The sequence below is a fragment of the Melopsittacus undulatus genome, chromosome 7 (genome assembly GCF_012275295.1).
Source record: "Melopsittacus undulatus isolate bMelUnd1 chromosome 7, bMelUnd1.mat.Z, whole genome shotgun sequence".
NCBI lineage: Eukaryota > Metazoa > Chordata > Aves > Psittaciformes > Psittaculidae > Melopsittacus > Melopsittacus undulatus.
The window spans coordinates 55,962,369-55,981,788 of record NC_047533.1 but is presented as its reverse complement, the minus strand read 5'-3'; the positions used below and the strand labels follow the sequence as shown (position 1 = coordinate 55,981,788).

Here is a 19,420-nt window from a genome sequence, read left to right as displayed (position 1 = left end):
ACAGAAGGGTGTGCCCGAGAAGAAAGCAAGCAGTATTTCAAGAGCTGCAGGCTGTTCTTGAAACTTGAGTCGGAAGTCAGTGGCTTTTTCCTGTTTGGCATGGAACCTCCGTAGTTTTATAGTAAAAGGAAAAAAGCTTCTCTTCTGTTTTGTGAAACACTGCTTCCCACCTGCCTTGTCTTCCTCCTCACACAAAGAAGGGAAGCACAAATACATACAACAATCTAAGAGGAACTCCCCCCTCCCCCCAGTAACCACTAATCTTACAACAAATAGTCACTTGCAATAATAACATTTCAAAACAGATTTCATCAAGAACTTGGTCTTCTAATTAGATAATATCTCCTTCAGATAACAGCCACTTTCAAAGAGTCAATTCAGATACTGTTAATAGCATGACGTGGTAATAATATTTAAACTGGAAACCTTACAGGCTGAAAGGCAATCCTCACCCAACAGACCGAATTCCCCATCTTTCAGCAAAATGCACCCTTCTGTGCAGGTCTCCTGAATGCTGTGCCAGCCAGGAACAGAGGAACTGAGCCTCCCAAACTTATTCTGCAGGGGGTTTTACTTTGGCCACAGATCTGTAGGACTGTGATTCTGGAAAGTGTTTTGAACCAGCACTTGGAGTACATTCTTTGTAAATAACATAAATAGAAACAGTTTTTAAAAGTTTCCATTATGGAAATACTTTCGTTCAAACATAAACATTTCCTTGCAGCATTTGCAAACCTGCACCACATGCATATCCCTACCATTCTATTTACATTTAGCTTCCTTACAGTTATCTTTGTTTCAGACAGTTTTCATTCCTCTGATCCAAGTCGGTTACCAAAGATCATATAACACATCTGTATAGGGATGATCCAGTCCAGAATTTAATTTCAATGAGCGATAGTATATTTTTGCTGGCTACTTAACTGCTACATTCTTAAGCTTCTTCCTTCCTGGCTGCATAGGTGTTTGTCTTGATTACCTGCGACATGTAATTTTTAGCTCATATTTAGTATTTCAGCATCTAGCATCTCTGTCAATTTCTTGCCATATCACTTTGCAACCATATTGTTCATTTTCACACACAATGGATGCAAATGGGCTTGTAGCAGCTTTGGGTTACAGAATAAGATTTAATTTCATGCTATGAAAGGTTTAAATGCTGAATATTATTATAATTTAGCTCTCTTTGTGTAGGTTTTATGTGCTAAATCATGCTCAATAAATGCTGTTTCATTTTACAACTTAATTCCTGTTTGAGTGGAGCCTACATAAAGGACAAATAGACTGTCGGATAAGATTTGGTCAACCAGACACCAGAACTGGTATTAAAATAGTTTTCCTTTCTAATTTTCAGCTACAGTTACCTGACAAGCATCTACCCCTCCTTCCAAGTATCCAGCACACAGCATCCTAGGTGTTATGTCCCCATCGTACACTTCTTTTCTGTTGCAAGTCTTTGAGTCAATAAGTTTCACTGTTGCTTCCTGAAGAGCATTTGGAGCTGGACCTAAGGGATAATACAGTTTGGATATTTGTTTAACAGAGTTACCTTGCAGTAGTTGAGATAGAGACAGGAAGAGCATTTAATGTTCTCTTATGGAGAATCAGCTTGACTTGGTATAATGTAGAGGTTTTGCTTGTTGGTCTGTCTAGGTTAGGCCCTTAAGGAAAATGTGCATACTCGTAGTCTTAAAAACTGTACCATTAAGACAGAAGTAACAATTACATGGCACATAGTGCCTTATACATATTCCACATAATACCATGGAACACAAATTACCTAGCAATTTAAGCAGATGATACAAAACAAAGATATCTTTGGTTCCACTGCTAAATCTTAGCATGGCCTGGTAAGTGTCTGAACTTGGGTCAGTCACTGCAGCTCACTCTGCTCATTTACCTGAAAGCCCAGGTAAATGTAACTTCTGGCTAGGGCTGGGAGAATATTTTTCTTAGGTGCTATATAAACACATGCATTGCTAGACTACATGTCTTAAGGATTTACAATATGAAATGGAAAGGCTGGAAAAAGAGAGCGGTTTTCTGCTTGAGTGGATTGTAACTCTTTGTCCAGTGTAATTTTATAACAAGAATCTGCTGCTTACAACTAAAAAAGCATATTGCTTAAAGCATTATGTTTGTTGCCATACAACATATATCTGCAAAAAAGGTATCAATTCAGTAGCACAGGAGAACTACTGTTTATGCAACATACAGGTTGCCTGGCAGACTCACCCTCATTGGTAAGTGCTCCCCAGCCTGTGATGACAGCGTAAGTATTGTACAGAATAGTCTGAGATGGCTCAGGTAGACAGACACGGTGTACACTACTTGTAAACTCAACTCCTTTCGAGAGCTGCACAAGTGCAATGTCATAATCATGTTCTGGGTACTGGTACATTTCATGAATTATAATAGTCTTGATTGAGCGTTTCATGCTTGGTGGCTTCAAAAGAGCTCCAAAAGTAGCAGTCCACTCCTGAGGGTGACCCATGCTGAAAAAGTAAGAGTGCTGTTATTGAGCTGTAAATAAAGGTGTTCAGGACTTTAAACTTAGTTAGCACCTTTACTGTAAAGCTCCTTTAAGCCGTGTCCCTAGTAGATTCTTAAGGCTTTGTCACTTTATATCAGTGTCTCACATGATGTTGTGCTGCTGCTAGAAGAGGGCAATCTGCATTCCGTTCTCAGCCATGGTCTCATAGTCCTCCCCTGCTCCTTGTCCCTGATCCAGCCATTGTGTGGCTGCAGGGTGTAATCAAATCAAAAAGCTCCTCTGCCAGAAAACTCTTCATCTCCATTACATCTTTTGAATGTTAATAATCTGTTCCATTTTACATGCCCTGCAGCTTCACAATTGCCATGCTTGAAACAAAAAGGAGTTGGGAGTACATGGCTGAATAGAACGGTAGGAATGTGAGATTATAACTTGTGGTAGCAGCCTGCAGTGGCAGCAACCTAACTTCAACATGAAGGAGTGCCACATTCAGTGCAACAGGAAATAAATACTCTGCCATTTCAGTCACATTACCATCTCTGACTTTTTTGCTCAATATGCCAAATGACTACTGATTTCCACTCACAATTGCCAGTTCTGCCGAATCTTTAATTTCTCACTGAAATAGTCAAGTGATGGGTCTGCTTAACCCTGACTTTTCTCCTCTAAGGCAAAAAAATATTTCCCTGGAAAAGAGCTAGGGAAGTGGTGCAAATCTGGAAAGCCACATAACTTGATAAGCGTAGAACGGGGCACATTCTGCTGCACATTCTCTCCAAGATGGGAACTTACTCTCTGAAGCAGTGAGCTGCAGATACAAGCCAGGTATTGCTGATGAGTGTTGCCCCACAGCGATGGATATTATTGTACTGCAAGCTAGCTTGCCACGGCCAGTCCCCAGTTTCTGCAGAAGACAGTCCACCGACTACTCGCAATGATGATGATTTTGCCATTGACTTGACTGACCTATTCTGCCGTAACCCGCAGACTGTCAAAAGGAGAAAGAGTGTATCAGCTATCCTTCTGTTGAGTAATATGCCTGCCAATGGCTGTGAAAAAAAAAGGTAGAGTAACACATCACTTAAGTTCTCTAACACTATTAACATCAACAAGAAAACATACCTTTCACCAGTCCCCCAAATCAGAGATCCTCATGCACAACCCATTCTGTTAGAAGCCTGAATGAACATCTGACTTGTAGAGAGCCATGATGGTCAACCATTCAGGCTTAACTACATGAGCAGCCCAAATCAGAAATCAAAACCATCACCATGCACCCAGGACAATTCCCAAACACAGGGAATTTGTCATTAATGTCCCAGGTAATTTGTCATTAGGATAAAACATGAACAAGGCAAAATCTAAGATAGAAATGATCCAAGCCATGGGTTTTTGCCACACATGCATGCAGATTACGTCAGCAAGATGTCACCTGGAAACAAGCATCTGTGCACTGCACAAATGGCAGTCTGCAAGCAGACCTGGAAAGGCACTTCAGGCAAAGAGCATCACATTAATCCAAGCCAGAGAAGACAAAGGCATGGATACTTCCAGCACAGTGTGCATCCATGTCAAAAAGCATTATCCTCCAAACCCAGACAGAAATTAAAATAAGCATGGTTTCAGCCACTAAACTCAGGATATTCAGAAGCAGCTGAAGCTCCCCCATAGCTCTGAGAAAAATCCTCAATGGATAGAGCTGCTTCATCTGTCTTCTCCCATGAAAGCAGCATCAAATCCCTCTTACCTGGACCAAGACCCACTAGTTTTCATCCAGGCCCAATTTCAGCTAGACATTAACAAAGTTGTCAGAGAGGACTAATTCATTAAAAAAGAGACAGGGCTAAGAATTATTTGCATAGTGACAACACAATCCAAACCATTGCACTGCCTGTTTCCTGCAGACAGTGACACAGAGTGGGACAAAGCAGAAATCAGTAGTACATCTCTGAAGAGCTGTCAGCCCCAGGGCCCTTGAAGTCCTCAGAAGTGAAACACTGGAGCCACACACAGTGTAATCTCTGCCCCTTCCTGCTAGGATCTGCACAAGGTTATGTTAACAGTACTTCATAGTCAAAAGAAGCAGCAATAACACAGCAGATTGAAAGTTGTTCATAAATTTTGCAGAAAAAAGGAAAAAAAAAGTCATGTAATATGGAGAAGTTCATGTGCTCAGTGTAGAGTCTGCCCTGTTCTGAGACATAAAACCACAATGAAGGAAACTGATGAAATTTGAATCTACCTGTGCAAAACTTACATGTAAAAGGAAAACTGAAGAATATATCATAACTCGCAAGACTGTCTTAACTAGCATGTTTCCCTGCAGAAAGCCATTGGTAATCCTTAATTACTGGTCCTAAAACTACATAATCCTGATAACCATCTGAGCAGTCAATGTTCAAAACTCAGGGAAAAACTCACAGTTTCCTCAGTATCCCAGAACACCATCACCTAAAACCACCATCAAGTGATGTTATTTAATCTTCCATTACTTGACAGCCTGCTGCTAAGGAAATAACCAAACCTCTCAGAGTCAAAAGAAACCCAACTTGTAAGCAAAGATGGCTTTTTTGTAACAACTAAATCTTCAAACAAGCGAACTTCATGGCAGGGGGGTTGGAACTAGATGATCTTAAGGTCCTTTCCAACCCTAACTATTCTATGATTCTATGATTCCTTCTCTGAAAGCCTAAAAGCATCTCTAAACCAAGCTACCTCAATCTAACCCCTACAGCATTGAGACCAGTCATAATGCCTTTTATGTCCATAAGGAACAATTCTGTGCTAGTAACCATTTCAAAATCCAAAACATTTTAATTATAATCACTTTCTAATGTAACTTCTTTACATTTCCTTGTGGTCTTTTCTTCCTTCCAATGCACACTTAAGAAAATTACATATTCCCAATTACTGAGAGCACAGAGAAGGACATTATTCCAAAATCTCCTGCCTGTGCCCAGTCTTACTGCTTTTGGGGCACTTCTCACTTGCAGGTTACATTAGAGGCCTGCTGCAATCCTTAAAGTATCAATTGAACAACATGCTGGTACATGTGCAGGTGTAAATCTCATCAATTAATTTACGTATAGGAAAATAATAGGTAGTAAGGCAGACACAAACTGTTATGGTACAGCATCCAAGACAAGCATATGTGAAACAGATTCTTCAGTCGCTGCTCCAAGATGCAGTTCTAATATTTTACATAAGGCAGACAGAAGACAAGCCTGTGTAGGCAGGATTAGACTTGATGAAGTGTTCTATTTAAGCATGTGTTTTAATCAGCTTATAATAGAGATTGCTTCTCACTGCAATCTGCTTAAATATAAAATGCACTCAAATCTGTTGTAAGGACTCTCCTGTCTTTAGCATATTATAGTGCACCCTTCAGCTATCTGTTGTGCATGACATTAAGCAGTTGTCTAGCCCAAGCAATTAAATTCCTTTATTTCTTGCAAGTTCTCCTTGCTTACTCAGTTTTATTACATACACCTAGGAGTCATCTGCAATGCCTTAGCTTTCATGCAGAAACATGGCTTGGTGTCTGCATGTCCAAATACACAGTTAATCAGACACAGTGTAAAAACTTTCACTGGTTCCAACAGCAACAGGATCAGGCTAGTAAATAAATAAATGTCCTGAACATTACAGTGCTCAGCCCTCACTGGCTAAGTTAGTTCTTCCTAGATGACCGAGTTTACATTTAAGATGTGCCCTTTGCCTTCCACATCAGCACTGCTGGAGACAGAAGCGTGCCATAGTCATCATCAGGACCTGCATGCCCCCTCTCTGCCCAACACTGGGGATTTCTATAGAGCCCTCAGCACTTGCTCTTTTCTCACAGACTTGCTGATATTCATAGCAGAAGGAACATCTCACTACCAGAAAAATGACCAGGGAACTCAGCAGTGGGTGCAGACTTTTTACCCCATCACCAGTTTTCAAGCCAGTTATCCTAAGCATTCCACAAGACACTAAAAGAAAAAGGCCTCCTCGTGACTGAGCAGGATTCCTAAACACACGGCTTATCTGCGTGAAGTACAAGGTCACATTCATTAGACAGAAGGATAAGAAAAGTCCTCAGAGACTATTAATGCTAATTAAAACAATCAGAGATTTCCCAGGCTTAAAAAGCCCTCACTTACTGTCATTGAAGAGGGCTTCTGCTCTTTTTGTCTCCATATCTGAAACAAACAAACAGTCAGGGTAAGGCCGGGACAGCACAAACAAGGTTTTCCACCTGCATGGTCATCCCCCCACCAGCTATGTGAGTGCAGGGCAGCACAGGATGTACAGCTAAGGGAGGCTGCTAGAGAAACCAGCAGTCAAGTGGTCAACATTCTTGCACTGGCTGTTGCACTCCTCTCTGCAGTGCTGTTCGCTGTTCTCCAGCCAGCCAGCATCCTCTGAGGAGCAGGCACAGGGTCTCCCCTCTCCTGCTGGGCCCTGATGTTTCTGGAGGGTAGTATAGACAAAATGAGTCCTGTTTTACTCAAGATCTACAATTTTGCTGGGCGTTTTTACAGTGGAAAGTTTTGAAGTTCCTTTTGTGTAGAAAATCAGTTGGCCATAAGGAATCAGGTACTCTCTTTGTGCCCTCTTTCAGATCAGAAGGCACTGATTTTACTGCGGCAATGCCAGTTTACAATAGCTCACTCTCCTTTCTCCTATCTTATTGAGTAACAGTGAGCCTGGTGCACTGTTAATACTAAAATAGATAGTTAATAGCATGGCACAGCAGGTTCTAGCAATACATTCTCTCTTTTAATATGCATGTTGTATGTTTATGGACCATACAGTATGATCATGCTGGCAGTAACAAGTATTGGCTCAAACGTCTCCTTCTTCCAGAATGCTCTTTTACTATAAGTCCCATTTTAGTCGCCAGCAGTCAAAACAAGTAAAAAATAAAACCACATTTTCTAAATTACACAGTGATTCTTGAACAGCATTCACATCTTCACATTTTGCCTTATGCCTAATGGATGACCTTTCTTGGCAGATTCCTGTCCTTATCCATTCACTTCATTTCCCTGTTATCCTTGCAGCTGCACAGAATACTATTCTAGTTTTGATCCAAAACCACACCAAGCCAGGAGGATCTCTTTTGCATGCAAAGGGCTCTGGCTCATGCTTGTCACCTGTTGTGCTCATAACACTTGTGTTTTTCTTGTGGGCTTGATGCTCTTCCTGGTATGCAGGGTGAGCTGCATGTTTGCAGTCCACCATTACTAGAGGTGTACTCATTCATTCCTTAATGTGACATAAGTAGATTAGGATAGAAGAAGGAAACAAACAGAACTCTGGTGCATGTACAGCTTGACTGCAGGGAATGTTACAGAGCAAAGGCAGGGCTAGGAATGACATACATGCATGCACCTGCTGCTTTATTTTGTAAGAATAGGAGATGAGTTATAATTGGACATTTATATAGTAAGTCTTATTCACTATAAACAGGAACTTTTCACATAACAAAGATAAATAAGTTTTTCTGGTGGGCAGGCAATAACTTGCAAGGTTCCCTTCCAGTAAAAATGCTCACTTGCACTTCCTCAATTCCTATAAAAGAAGAAGGAAAACCTTCAAGTACAGATACAACCAATATTCTTGAAATGCAAAAGTATGCTGGAATTTCCATGGGTAATATGGTTGGTTGTTGCCAAGATCCTTTACCTCAAAATGACCTAATATAAGATGGCAAAAGCTAGGCCAGCAGAGGGATTCAGAGGTGGCATAAACATTACTGTTTGGTAAGTTACATAGTGAGCGGAAAAAAATGGGTGCTGAGCTGTGCTAAGGATTCATCCTCTTCACCTGTATGCTTATAATGGCAAGAAGTGCTGTGAAAAAACTGGCCATGCTTATTTCAACTAAGATGAGCATCCAGTGTTTTCCTAGAAATTCATATGAGCTTCAGAACTAGCTCCTAATTTGAGTCACTCTAATATTTTATAGCTGGAAACTGGTAAGATACCAGGAATGAAAGAGCACCTTTTGCCTTCAAGTGCAATATCGATAATAATGGTTTTTAGCTTCTCTCTGGGTGGAGAGACATTTACCTCATAATGCCTAATTATAAAGCCTGCAGTCAATTATTAGCACTTACGTTATGTTGCAAAGCTCATCGAGAAAACAAAAGCAGCAACCAGCTTGTTCAAGTGCAGTGCCAGAAGCAATTCAGTTGGCATGTTCTCACTGCACTGGGTTTGCTGTGAGTCACGCAGCTCTTCTGCAAGGCACCTGTCTATATCTCTATTTGCCTTTTTATGAGGCACCTAGGAAAAAGTACAAACCTCACGTAGGCAATATTTTACCCATTGCTTCCAGCTGCACTGACTTGGAATTGGATACTGCAAGTCTTACAGAGCATGGCTGCACAGCTTTGAATTTTTAGTCTATTTTATAATATATCATGACTATGCAGCCAGTGTACTCTCCCACCTACCCACTGCTGAAGGAAAAAGGACAATGACACCTGTCAATAAATTCAATTCTGCATTCATCATAATAGGGGCACCACTTTATTTTAAAGACCTGCCCTGACCATGTATCCCACACTGGGGGCTGAAACACAAGTAGCAAAGAAAACACCACAGCAACGTAGAGAACCACAAAGTAAAGGGAGTTGTTAAGAGGTGAAATCAAGACAGTTTGGTAACAGGCCCAGAAACCCACCATGCAAATCAGGGCAAGTGAAATTAAGGGCATAATACCCAGGACTCAAAACCAAGATCCCAAACCCAGAGCACACATATGTGCTTGGAAACATAAACTAACTGACGCTATTTTGAGTGAGCAGAGCCCACAATACATCCCATAGAATCATAGAATCAGCTACGTTGGAAAAGACCTTTAAGGTCATCAAGTCCCACCGTTACTCCAGGACTGCCAAGACCACCTCTGAACAATGTCACTGAGGGCTTCATCTACACGGTTTTTGAACACTTCCAGTGGAGACTCCACCACTTCCCTGCACAGCCAATGCCTGACCACCCTTTTGGTGAAGAAATTGTTCCTAATCTCCAGTCTAAACCTGTCTTGGCACAGCTTGGTGCTGTTTCCTCTTGTCCTGTCACTTGTTACTTGGGAGACAGACCCCCACTTCACTACAACCTCCTTTCAGGTAGTTGTAGAAAGTGATAAGGCTCTTTCTGAGCCTTCTCCAGATTGAACACCCCCAGTTTCCTCAGCTGTTCCTCATCACACGTGTGCTCCAGACCCTTCACCAGCTCCACTCCCCTTCTCTGGACCCTCTCCAGCACCTCACTGTCCCTCTTGTAGTGAGGGGCCCAGAACTGAACACAGGATTCAAGTAATGAACAATGAGTATTCCCTCATCAACCAGGTCCATCACTTTGTCATGGAAGGAGATCCCATGAGAAGCAGGAGTGCTTTGGGTTATAAAATACTGCTGAAGAGCAGGTAGCTCACTGGCTTGCCTTCGTTTGTTACTAGCTTGGCATTTTGGCCTGGTCAACGGCATAGCTGCTTGCAGAATGCCAGCCAACATGTTGCAAGCCCTGCCTTGAAGCAATCACTTGTAAGGCACGAGAGACAATTTCGCTGCCCTGCTCATCTAGTATGCACTACCAAGAAAAAGCATCAATTATTAACAATTAAAGTGTCATATCTTGTCCCAGCCACATACAGCTGCAAATACAGTTGTTGTGCTGCATTTAGGAAAACAGTGTTCAAGCTTCCACTGTAAACAAGAACAAGTTCAACTTGAACATGCACTGCCTATCTGTAGAACGGAACTTGCTATTAAATTGAAGCTTGCCTAACTTAAAAGAGAAAACTAATGTTTAAATTAAAATCACAGCAATCTACTGAAATGTGACTTAGGGATTTCATCTTTCAGAAGAGAGCTCTCTTCTCCAGCTGGACAATTATGTTAATACAGTTATTTTTCATATTTAATAAACAGAGTAACTTTAAAAACACTTAAATTACTGGTCTTCGTTTCCAACTAATGAAAACAGTGACTTGCAGTTACTATTTAAGATTAATAACGTGTCAGTAAATAACTTTTGTTTTTACTCTTCAACGTATGTGTTTTAGCAAACAGAAAGAAAAGGGGAGTAAGCAAGAGCAAGAAAGCATCTTTATTTTGGGAACTGTTTGTATGCAGCAGCAAGTTAAGGTCAGGATTTCTAAGGGAGTTAAGTGCCCAAAGCCCATGAATCTATTTGGTAACCATCTAAATATTTGCATTTCCCAGTTAACTGCAATGTGACCACTTCTTTCGGAGGGATTCAGAGATTTCTACAGAAAAACACTTTGCTCACTTTGCCACATCTCAAATAGTATCAATGTCACTGTATCAGAAGGATTAATCTTGTGTCCACTGCCTCATTTCATTTTAGTCACAGAGATCAGTGTTTATATAAAAAGGAAAATAACAGGCAGAACTCAGTGACATAAATGGACCAGACATTATACTGATGTAGTTCTAGAAAGGCAAGAAAATGCATTATTAGGGGATATTACGCATTTTCAGTGTGGAAAGGTCTAGAGATGGCTGCAAAATAAAAGATGAGAAATCCATCTTAAAAATCTGATACAGCTTTACCCAATTCCATAATTTTTCACAGATGCTGATTCCCACAAGAAACTTGATTTTCTTTGAAGGTTTCCACCTGTGATTTTCCATGTGTCATAACTGCTAGCTTCAAAGGCAGACTGCATGTTCTATCCACTATTATCAAGTTCCCACATTTTGCATGTGTAAGTTGTTTTTTTTGCACAGGGAAGGCAAGGTAGAGGTTATCTAAAACAGTGTATGAAGGGAGAAAAGGGTTGTAAAGAAAAAAAAGTAAGAAAAAGTGCATGCTTCCACACTAACACCAAATGTTTGTACATGCATTATTTAAACCACAGCTTTATGACATGCACCAGGGAGCAGAGGAAACATTTTCCCCACTGTTCTTTGTCACATTTTAATAACAACTTCCTTGATAAGAGAGAGAATTACAAGACCTCAGCTGCATCAGAAACAGGGGGCTCACCTGGTTGACTGTTAGCTAGGCTAACAACAATGTATGCAGATAAAAAAAGGATCACTGGCAAGTTTCAGTAGGTCCCCAACTGAGAGGAATGTCACAGAGTGCATCTGTCCCACAGTGCAGTCAGAGGTGGGGATAATATCTCTAGTCTAATACATTTAAATTATATTAAAGACCATGAAGGCCTAAGGTTTTGGGATGAACAGGGAATAAGAGTAGTGACCAGCAGATTCAGTCATGTTGCAAAAATTGTACCCAAAAGGAAATTCAGAAGTTTCTTGAAAGATGGCAAAACATGAGCTTTGGGCTCAGCAGTAAAGTCATGCTTCTGTGTAGTTACATAGTGCATGTGACTGTCACATAGTTTAACCCCAGCAGGTAACTGAGTACCATGCAGCCACTTGCTCACCCTCTTCCACGCTTGGTGGGATGGGGAGGAGAACTGGAAAAAAGGAAGTAAAATCTATGGGTTGAGGCAGTGTTCGGTAGTTGAAATAAAATAACATAAAATAATAGTAATTAAAAGAGAGACAACAAAAAGAGAGAGAGAAATAAGCCCCAAGAAACACAAGTGATATACAGTACAATTGCTCACCACCCATTGACCAATGTCCATCCCATCCCTGAGCACCAATCAATGGCTCCTATCAAGCCCTCCTCCCTGAGCTTATGCAGTGAGCATGATATAGAATATCCCTTTGGCTTGCTCAGGGCAGGTGCCCTGGCTTCTTGTGCACCTGCTCACTGGCAGATCATGGGAAGCTAGAAAGTCCTTGACTTTAAGCACTACTCAGCATGAGCTAAGCATCTGTGTGTTATCAACATTGTTCTCATACTACAGCCAAAATATAGCACTGCACTACTAGGAAGATTTAGTCTACCCCAGCCAAAACCAGGACAATAGCCTAAAATGTCTCCCCACTAACCTTCCAATACTCTTGCCTCTCTCAACAGGAATTGCCTCCCTAGAGTTATGCACCCTTGTAGAAGTAGCAAAACATGGCTTAGATACAGGTGATGCAATTCTCATTCCTTCAACAACAGAGAATAACCTGGTAGAGACAAGATAAAGACCTTGTCCCTGTCACCCAGTCCTTCCCTCCCTACTTATGTCCACTGCTGGACCTGTCCTTGTATCCACAACTCCCTCTGCCATCAACTACATCTTATTGCTGTCCATGAGGACAGAGGTCCACACCTAACAGCATACTTACAACTCCTCCATCTGGGCATCCGGCAGCCCAAGGAGGGATCTGCATGACCCTGAACCAGGTCTGTAGCATGTATCCAAGCTAATACAGTTTTTAGCATTATCTTTCTTCCTGACCTACACCCATGCCCCAGCTGTAATCAAAGTGTCACTACAGTAGGGGCAGCCTAAATCACTTGCAAGCTCTGCAGGCAAGGCAGAGGAAGGGAAAATCAAGAACTGATTAATGGAGGAAATCAATTAAATCAACATATCTAGGTCATATTAGTCAGACCAGGATGATTTCCTGCTTAATTCCTTCATCAGAAGCATGTCCTTGAAAAATATTAATTTAAAAATACATCTCAATCAGCTTCTCTAGACTGTTGCAAACATAAAAAGTACCACCTTGTGCAAAACTAATGGCATAGAAGTGGAGAAATGTCAGATCTCCACTGTATTTCCCAAAGCACAGGTGTACGTCCTGCTTCATTCCCCCAAGCTGCTGTTGTGGCTGGTAAAGTACAAAAAACCAGACTGCTACATACATTATTTGAAATGAAACATTCCTCAGTCATCCAGGCCAGACACTCATTGGCATGTCTCCCATGGAATACTCAATAAAGAAGAATCTGTCTCCTGGGTTCTGTACTTTGCAAGAAGCTTTAGCAAGCCCCAGATTACAGATGAATGAAATAGTAGCAGTTGACTTGTTGATCAAAACCAATTCATGACTCATTGTTCATAGTCCAAAGCCTTGGCTGTGCAACAGGTGGGAATACTTCCTGCTTGCTTTGAACAGTGCCAGTAATCTCAGAAGCAGTCTCTTTCTGATGTCAGAAGTACATTCCCAATAACATTTTGGGAGACTTCCAACCTAGCTGGCAAAGGGAAATAGTCTGGTAAGCCGGTGTATGCTTTGCTTAATAGGGATCCGGGCTGTGAGGTGACTCTCCTCCTAACCAGGAAACCCCCAGGTAAAAAAGAAATCAGCCTTGTAGGAGGTCTCTTTGGTGCCTGAACTATACAGAGGACTAACTGCAAGGCCTTCTTTCAGTGCCAGTGGAAGAGCAAGCCCTAACATGGGTGTTTCCAAGTGACCCATGTTTGATACCTCATTTTGCTGGCCCTTGCACTGCTGTTCAGAGAAGATAGCACTTGGTTTGCTTGATTTTCCACTGAAAATATTTGGGCTTCCAATGAGGTCTGTGCACAAGTGCAGAGATCACCTCCTGTTTTCTATCAAAGCTATAGTGGAGGTCTGGAGATCCCACTGTCCTTGACCAGGGAACTATGAAGTCTACCTACAGAAAACAGGGGCTTCAGAAATAACACATCTGAAGACACCCCAGTATAAATGTATTTTGCAGCCCTATATAAAGAACATCTACTTTTTTGTGACAATACAAATCAGAGACTTATTATTATGGTTAAATTCTGCATACTTACTATTTTTTCACTTCACATCTGTACGATCAAGCTTTTATCTCTTTTTGCAAAGACAAAACAACTAATAAAACATTGTCAGTTTAGATTTTATCCCCTCTTTATTCCCAATCTTCAGGAATGAAGCAGCAAAGTAAGTTGTACCCCTGATCTGGCAGACTGCTTAGTTTTGTACCGCTGCCCTGAACTGCAGCTGAAAATCCCAGTTTGCAGGAGTTTGTTGGAGCTGATCGTCAAAGCACATACTTTTGAGCGAAGTGCAAGTTGAGACATAGTGTTGAACAACAAGATGATTAGATCCAGGAGGAAGACTTAGGGAGGTTCTCCTTATCAGACCCTCCTAATAAATGTAAATGAGTGCCTGACCTGGATTTGGTCAACTAGTTAGCTATGTTTAGCTAAACTAAGCTATATCATGGCCCCTAAATTAGAAATTTTTGATAAGGTGATTATAATGAAAATGTTAATTATTTTTACAGGCCATTATGAAAATGTTCTGAGATTGCCTCAAGATAAATAAGGATTCCGGTTGAAAGAAATATCAGAACCACAATGAAACAAGATGTAGAAATGTGTTGCAGAGCATGGAAAAATCTAGGCCTTCTTAGCTTTCCTTGGTTTAAATAGTAATGTTGGACAAGACATTTCAGAAGGGGAGAGAGAAGTGGGAAATGCAAAACCTAAATCCTTATCTGAACTTTCAGGATCTGTTGAAAATTGTCATTTCTCTCAGGTGTGAGGAAGAAGATGAGCTTTATGAATTGAGACCTGCATCTCTTCTAAAAGCACTGGAGTGCTCTGTTCTATGCCCTTCACTTGAGTCAACCTGGTTTTCTTAAACAGCAGCACCAACAGGAGCTTGCCTAAGCCTCATCGCACTGCTGAAATCCCATTAGCAAAGAAATATCCAAATGGAATCTTTTATTGTTGTCTCCTAGAAATGTCAAGGTATTGTTTATGTTCCTTCGTGTCACATGTATCCATTGCACAATGCTAGTCCTGTAGTGAGTAGCAGACCTGTGTAGTCAGTGTTTTATGGTTAGGCTGGGAGAGCCAAGAAAAGCAGCACCAAGTTTATCAGACAAGTTTATCAAAGTAAGACAGAGATGCCATCTTCTACCGAGACCAAATATTAATGAAAACATTGTGATTCAATTATGTCAGCTAATTTTTCTAACTAGCAACTAGTGCATTACTGCAACAGCCCTGGTGCAGTTCAAGGTCAACTAAAACAGAGTTTTGAGTCACTTCCCACTCAAATAAGAGCAGCAAATCAGGCAGGTCAATGAGAAGATCACAGTGCTTTTCTAACAAGAGTTTTTTTACTCCTTCCAATTTCATCCTTTCTGAAGTGTCAAAATTCACTAAATCATGACCGGACTGCCTTTGAAACAATCAAACAAAAAAAACCCAAACAAATAGAAATCCCCCCAAAACCCCAAACCTGTTTGTTTTAACTGGAACTACTGGCATAAAACAACACTGTAAAGAAATGGTGATTCTTCGCCCAAAGGGATATCCCTGATTAACCAGAGGCATTCCAATGGGGAAGACTGGTTGACCCATTAGGAAACAATGGGTGTGTGGCAGCTTATATCTGAGTTCCACTGCATCACTGCAATGTCGTGTGCCCAGTTCAAGCACTGACAGAGAGAACAAGGGGTTGCTCCTGAGTGAGAGGAGATCTGCATCCATCCAGCAGGGAATCTGGCCCAAGCTTCTTATTCTTTCACACAGCCCTCTGGCTTCTACAAGATCTCTGCTTTTTTAAGTACCCACCTATGTACTGCATTCTCACCCTTGTGTTTAGGACTAAGCATAAGGTCTGCAAAAACAAACTGAGCTAGTATCTGTCCCTTCCTTTCAACTAGTGATTATTCTTGAAAAGTCTGGTACCCAGAAAAAGATATTGACTATATATAATTGAAACCAAATCAGAGACAAGAGTTTAAGCTTGCATAAAAACTCTCTAACAGATCAGAAGTGTAGAAGCAGAGGGAAACTAGCCTTTCAGTGCTCCGTATTTCACTAAATCAAAAAGGTAGTGCTGTTGATTTTCATAGCCTGGAGATGCAGGTCTGCTTTCCAAAGAAGGGTCTGGATCCCCAACTGAGAAGTCACACAGGTAATAAGATTTTCCCTTTCATTCCCTTTCCCCTAGGGAATTTACAATGATTTTGATCTTTCCACCAAATATTATTTTTTCAGTGTATTGTCTGTTTACCCACTGTCATCCAAGGATAGTTTTTGCACTTTCAAGCTCCTCAGAGAAGCAAAGACCTAGGGAACATGTTTATGTTGCTATGTACTGAAGCATCATGGTGAGGCCCCTACTCTTTGCCCTGACAGTAGCATAAGGTTTACACTGCAATTTGGAGGGAGGCTAAGACTGTACTGTGAGGCCACAAAGCAGCTGCTCCTGTTTATCTATATTTAAGACATAAGTAAAATACTTAGGTGGGGTTTATATATTGCCACTGTCATTCAGGAAAAGACTATCATTCGGACTCAGTAACAGCCACCATTAGAAGGGAAAAATCAAGTCCCATCAATCAGAACAGGGCAAGAACTACCTTTAAGAGAGACACAATATACTTACTTGAGATGGTAGAAGATCTGACATTTATCCGCAGAGGCCCTGTGTATTTTTTCAGGCCCCTCCGTAAGATCCTCTCAACTTTTTCTCGCAGTGTTTCTCTGGAATCCGTGGATGAGAACGAGAATGTGAGCAAAGCCTCTGCCATGACGCCATCAGCATCCGGGCTACAAACCAATGAAACAGTCTGGTTACCCTCAACCCATTTCAGCATTTCTTAGTTTTTATCTTAGCTCTCCTAGGAATGGCAATGTAACATAAAGGGTTGGATACATTTTTGTACATTTTTTGAGAGAAAGAATTGACAAAAGGAATCCGAGCAAATGCTGAATGATCAAATGTGTCTTAGGATAGAAGAAGGTCACCTTCTGTGAGCAAATGGACAGACCAATGTTATAATGGAGTCTAAAAAGCAGTCACTGACTATATGCTTGGGAGAAAATGCAGGAGAGAATGAACTGATTTGATGGCAATTCAAAACTAGATAAACAGCACTTCAGAAACAACAAGTAGATGGTTAATGGTATCTATGCAGACCTTTCCAGGGCCCTGTACATACACAGGGGAAACATTCCCAATCATCACTAAAAAGGTATTTGAGCAAAGGGGGAGACACCACACAACCCAACCCTACCACTGCAACCTCTTGGGAGAATATGACTAATAACCTCACATTATACAACAATAAATGGAACTCAGCAGCTCCATCTCTTGGACAGCTTATCACAGTCCAAGAGATGGACACACAGTTCCAATGTAAGATCAGATGAAAGAAAATGAAGAAAAAAAAAATCTTCTAACAGACTGCATTCACCTGGCAGTAGTATTTATTTTTCCTTAAAGCATCAGATACTGCAAGAGACTGTATGCCAGACTACGAAGCGTCTAATCTGGTGTAGCAAATCTTGCTATGTTCTTGTAGATAGCTTATCCTTGGTCATTACACAGGGAAGATAAGTGTGTGCACCAAGAGCCTTCTCTACTGTGCATTCTTCTATCTGAGCCAAGAAGCAATGACACAACAGGTGGAATCAGTTACTTCATACAGGAGGCAAACTGAAAGCAGGTTGCTCTGTCTGAAGCATCATTCAGATATGGCAGGAAAAGGATAAGATCTTCCAGTTATACGTCACTATCTTGATAAGTTGTATGTAAAGGAAACAAGAAAATTAAAAATACAATGCAAGTAGTTTATACAGAAGTCACACACTCAGGCCACAGTCTTCAAGAGCAACATACACAAAAATGAAAAAGACATTCCTGATATTGCCAGTGAAGGGCAAATAAAAGGCCATGAACACACCAATGCATGCCAAGTGTTCAGTAGCTGAGCAGATCTTTGCCTCAAGGATCTTGTAACTGAGACTGAGTAGCTATACGTGAACTTTCCAACAGGCTGTGTTTTCCCTTTGTGCCAACTTCAGTGTGACTGCCACTCAATTTATTTTCCAGATATTATCTGATCCGACTGTGGGTGTTGCTCTGCATTTCTGAGGTGTTCCCTTGCCTCTCCCCCCACTCCTCTTCCTGTGCTGTGCCACACTGGAATTACCATATCAACTCTTGCAAGCACACCACACCTCTTGAAACCCTCAGGTAAGTACAGCCTGCCTTGAATCACCCACTGTATAGCAAAGGTCCAGAGCCAAATGCACCTTGTCAAGATTTGTTTTATCTTTCTCAGTGGGCTTTATTAATAATCCATTGCTTGTACTGAGCTATAAAGTATGCATTGTACTTTCCAAGCAAAATCAGCTGTGACCCTGCTTAAAAGAACTTGCAGTCTGAGCAAGGCATAAAGCTTGCATAAAGCAAACAAGCTTCTGTGCATACAAGTCTTGCATCCATCACAGCAAACATCACAGCAAATAGCTCAGGTTGTCCTTGGGAACAAGGAGTAGTGAAAAAATATTACTTCTCTCTACAGATTTGCTTCTCAGATAATTAAATCACCTTGTATACACTTACAGTAATCTGGTCAGTATAGAGAAAAGTTTGGCTGTCAAATGACTTGTGTGTAACTGGGGATTAAGTTAAGGGAGAGCACAAGGCACGATATCACAAACCACAGAAGAACAAAGAGAAATACATTCACAAGAATAAGATCTTGATGCTGCTATTATTGGTCTTGCAGCTTTAGTGCGTGATTATTAAGACATTCAAGTTTTACTTGCAAAGCATTGGGCACTGTCACTCAGGAGCAAGACCTCAGTATTACAATAGGCAGTTCAATAAAAAGGTAATTTTCAACAATCAATAGTGATCAAAACAAAAATCAAATCAAATATTAGTCATTATTAGCAAATGAACAGAGAATAAAAGAGAGAAAAAAAACCTCCCATTGCTCAATGACAATCCCAACCACAGGTCTGAACCCTGTCTCAGGTACAGCAGACCTGGAAGATACAGAGCAGTGTGACAAAGTGACAAGGAACAAGTTCCTGCGAAGAATGGTTGAGCAGGCAGGGACTTTCAACTGGGGGAAGATAAATAGAGTAGAGCGCATGTGGTACAAGAGAAAAAAGGGATATGATGGGAGTGTCCAATACCACTAATTGCATGGAGAGGAGGGATAGAGATAAGCTCTTCAACACCTCTTCTAGCACAAGAACGATGGGCCACTGAATGATCCAGAGAAGGTGGCTCTTCACAAGTAACTCTTCCTAAAGGACTGATGCACATGAATTTTAAGA

The 19,420-nt window shown here is 41.1% G+C and overlaps 1 protein-coding gene across 1 annotated transcript in view; it reads right to left on the bottom strand.

Annotated features, from left to right (window-relative positions):
* LOC101881697 (transmembrane protease serine 11E-like) overlaps positions 1-19,420 on the bottom strand; it is a 41,904-nt gene that overhangs the window by 509 nt on the left and 21,975 nt on the right. Inside the window, exons 5-9 of the mRNA XM_013128951.3 lie at positions 16,731-16,894; positions 6,637-6,675; positions 3,287-3,482; positions 2,236-2,495; positions 1,365-1,507 (exon numbers count right to left, since the gene is read on the bottom strand). Coding sequence (XP_012984405.1) covers positions 1,365-1,507; positions 2,236-2,495; positions 3,287-3,482; positions 6,637-6,675; positions 16,731-16,894 — 802 coding nt within the window. The remainder of the gene's footprint in view (positions 1-1,364; positions 1,508-2,235; positions 2,496-3,286; positions 3,483-6,636; positions 6,676-16,730; positions 16,895-19,420) is intronic.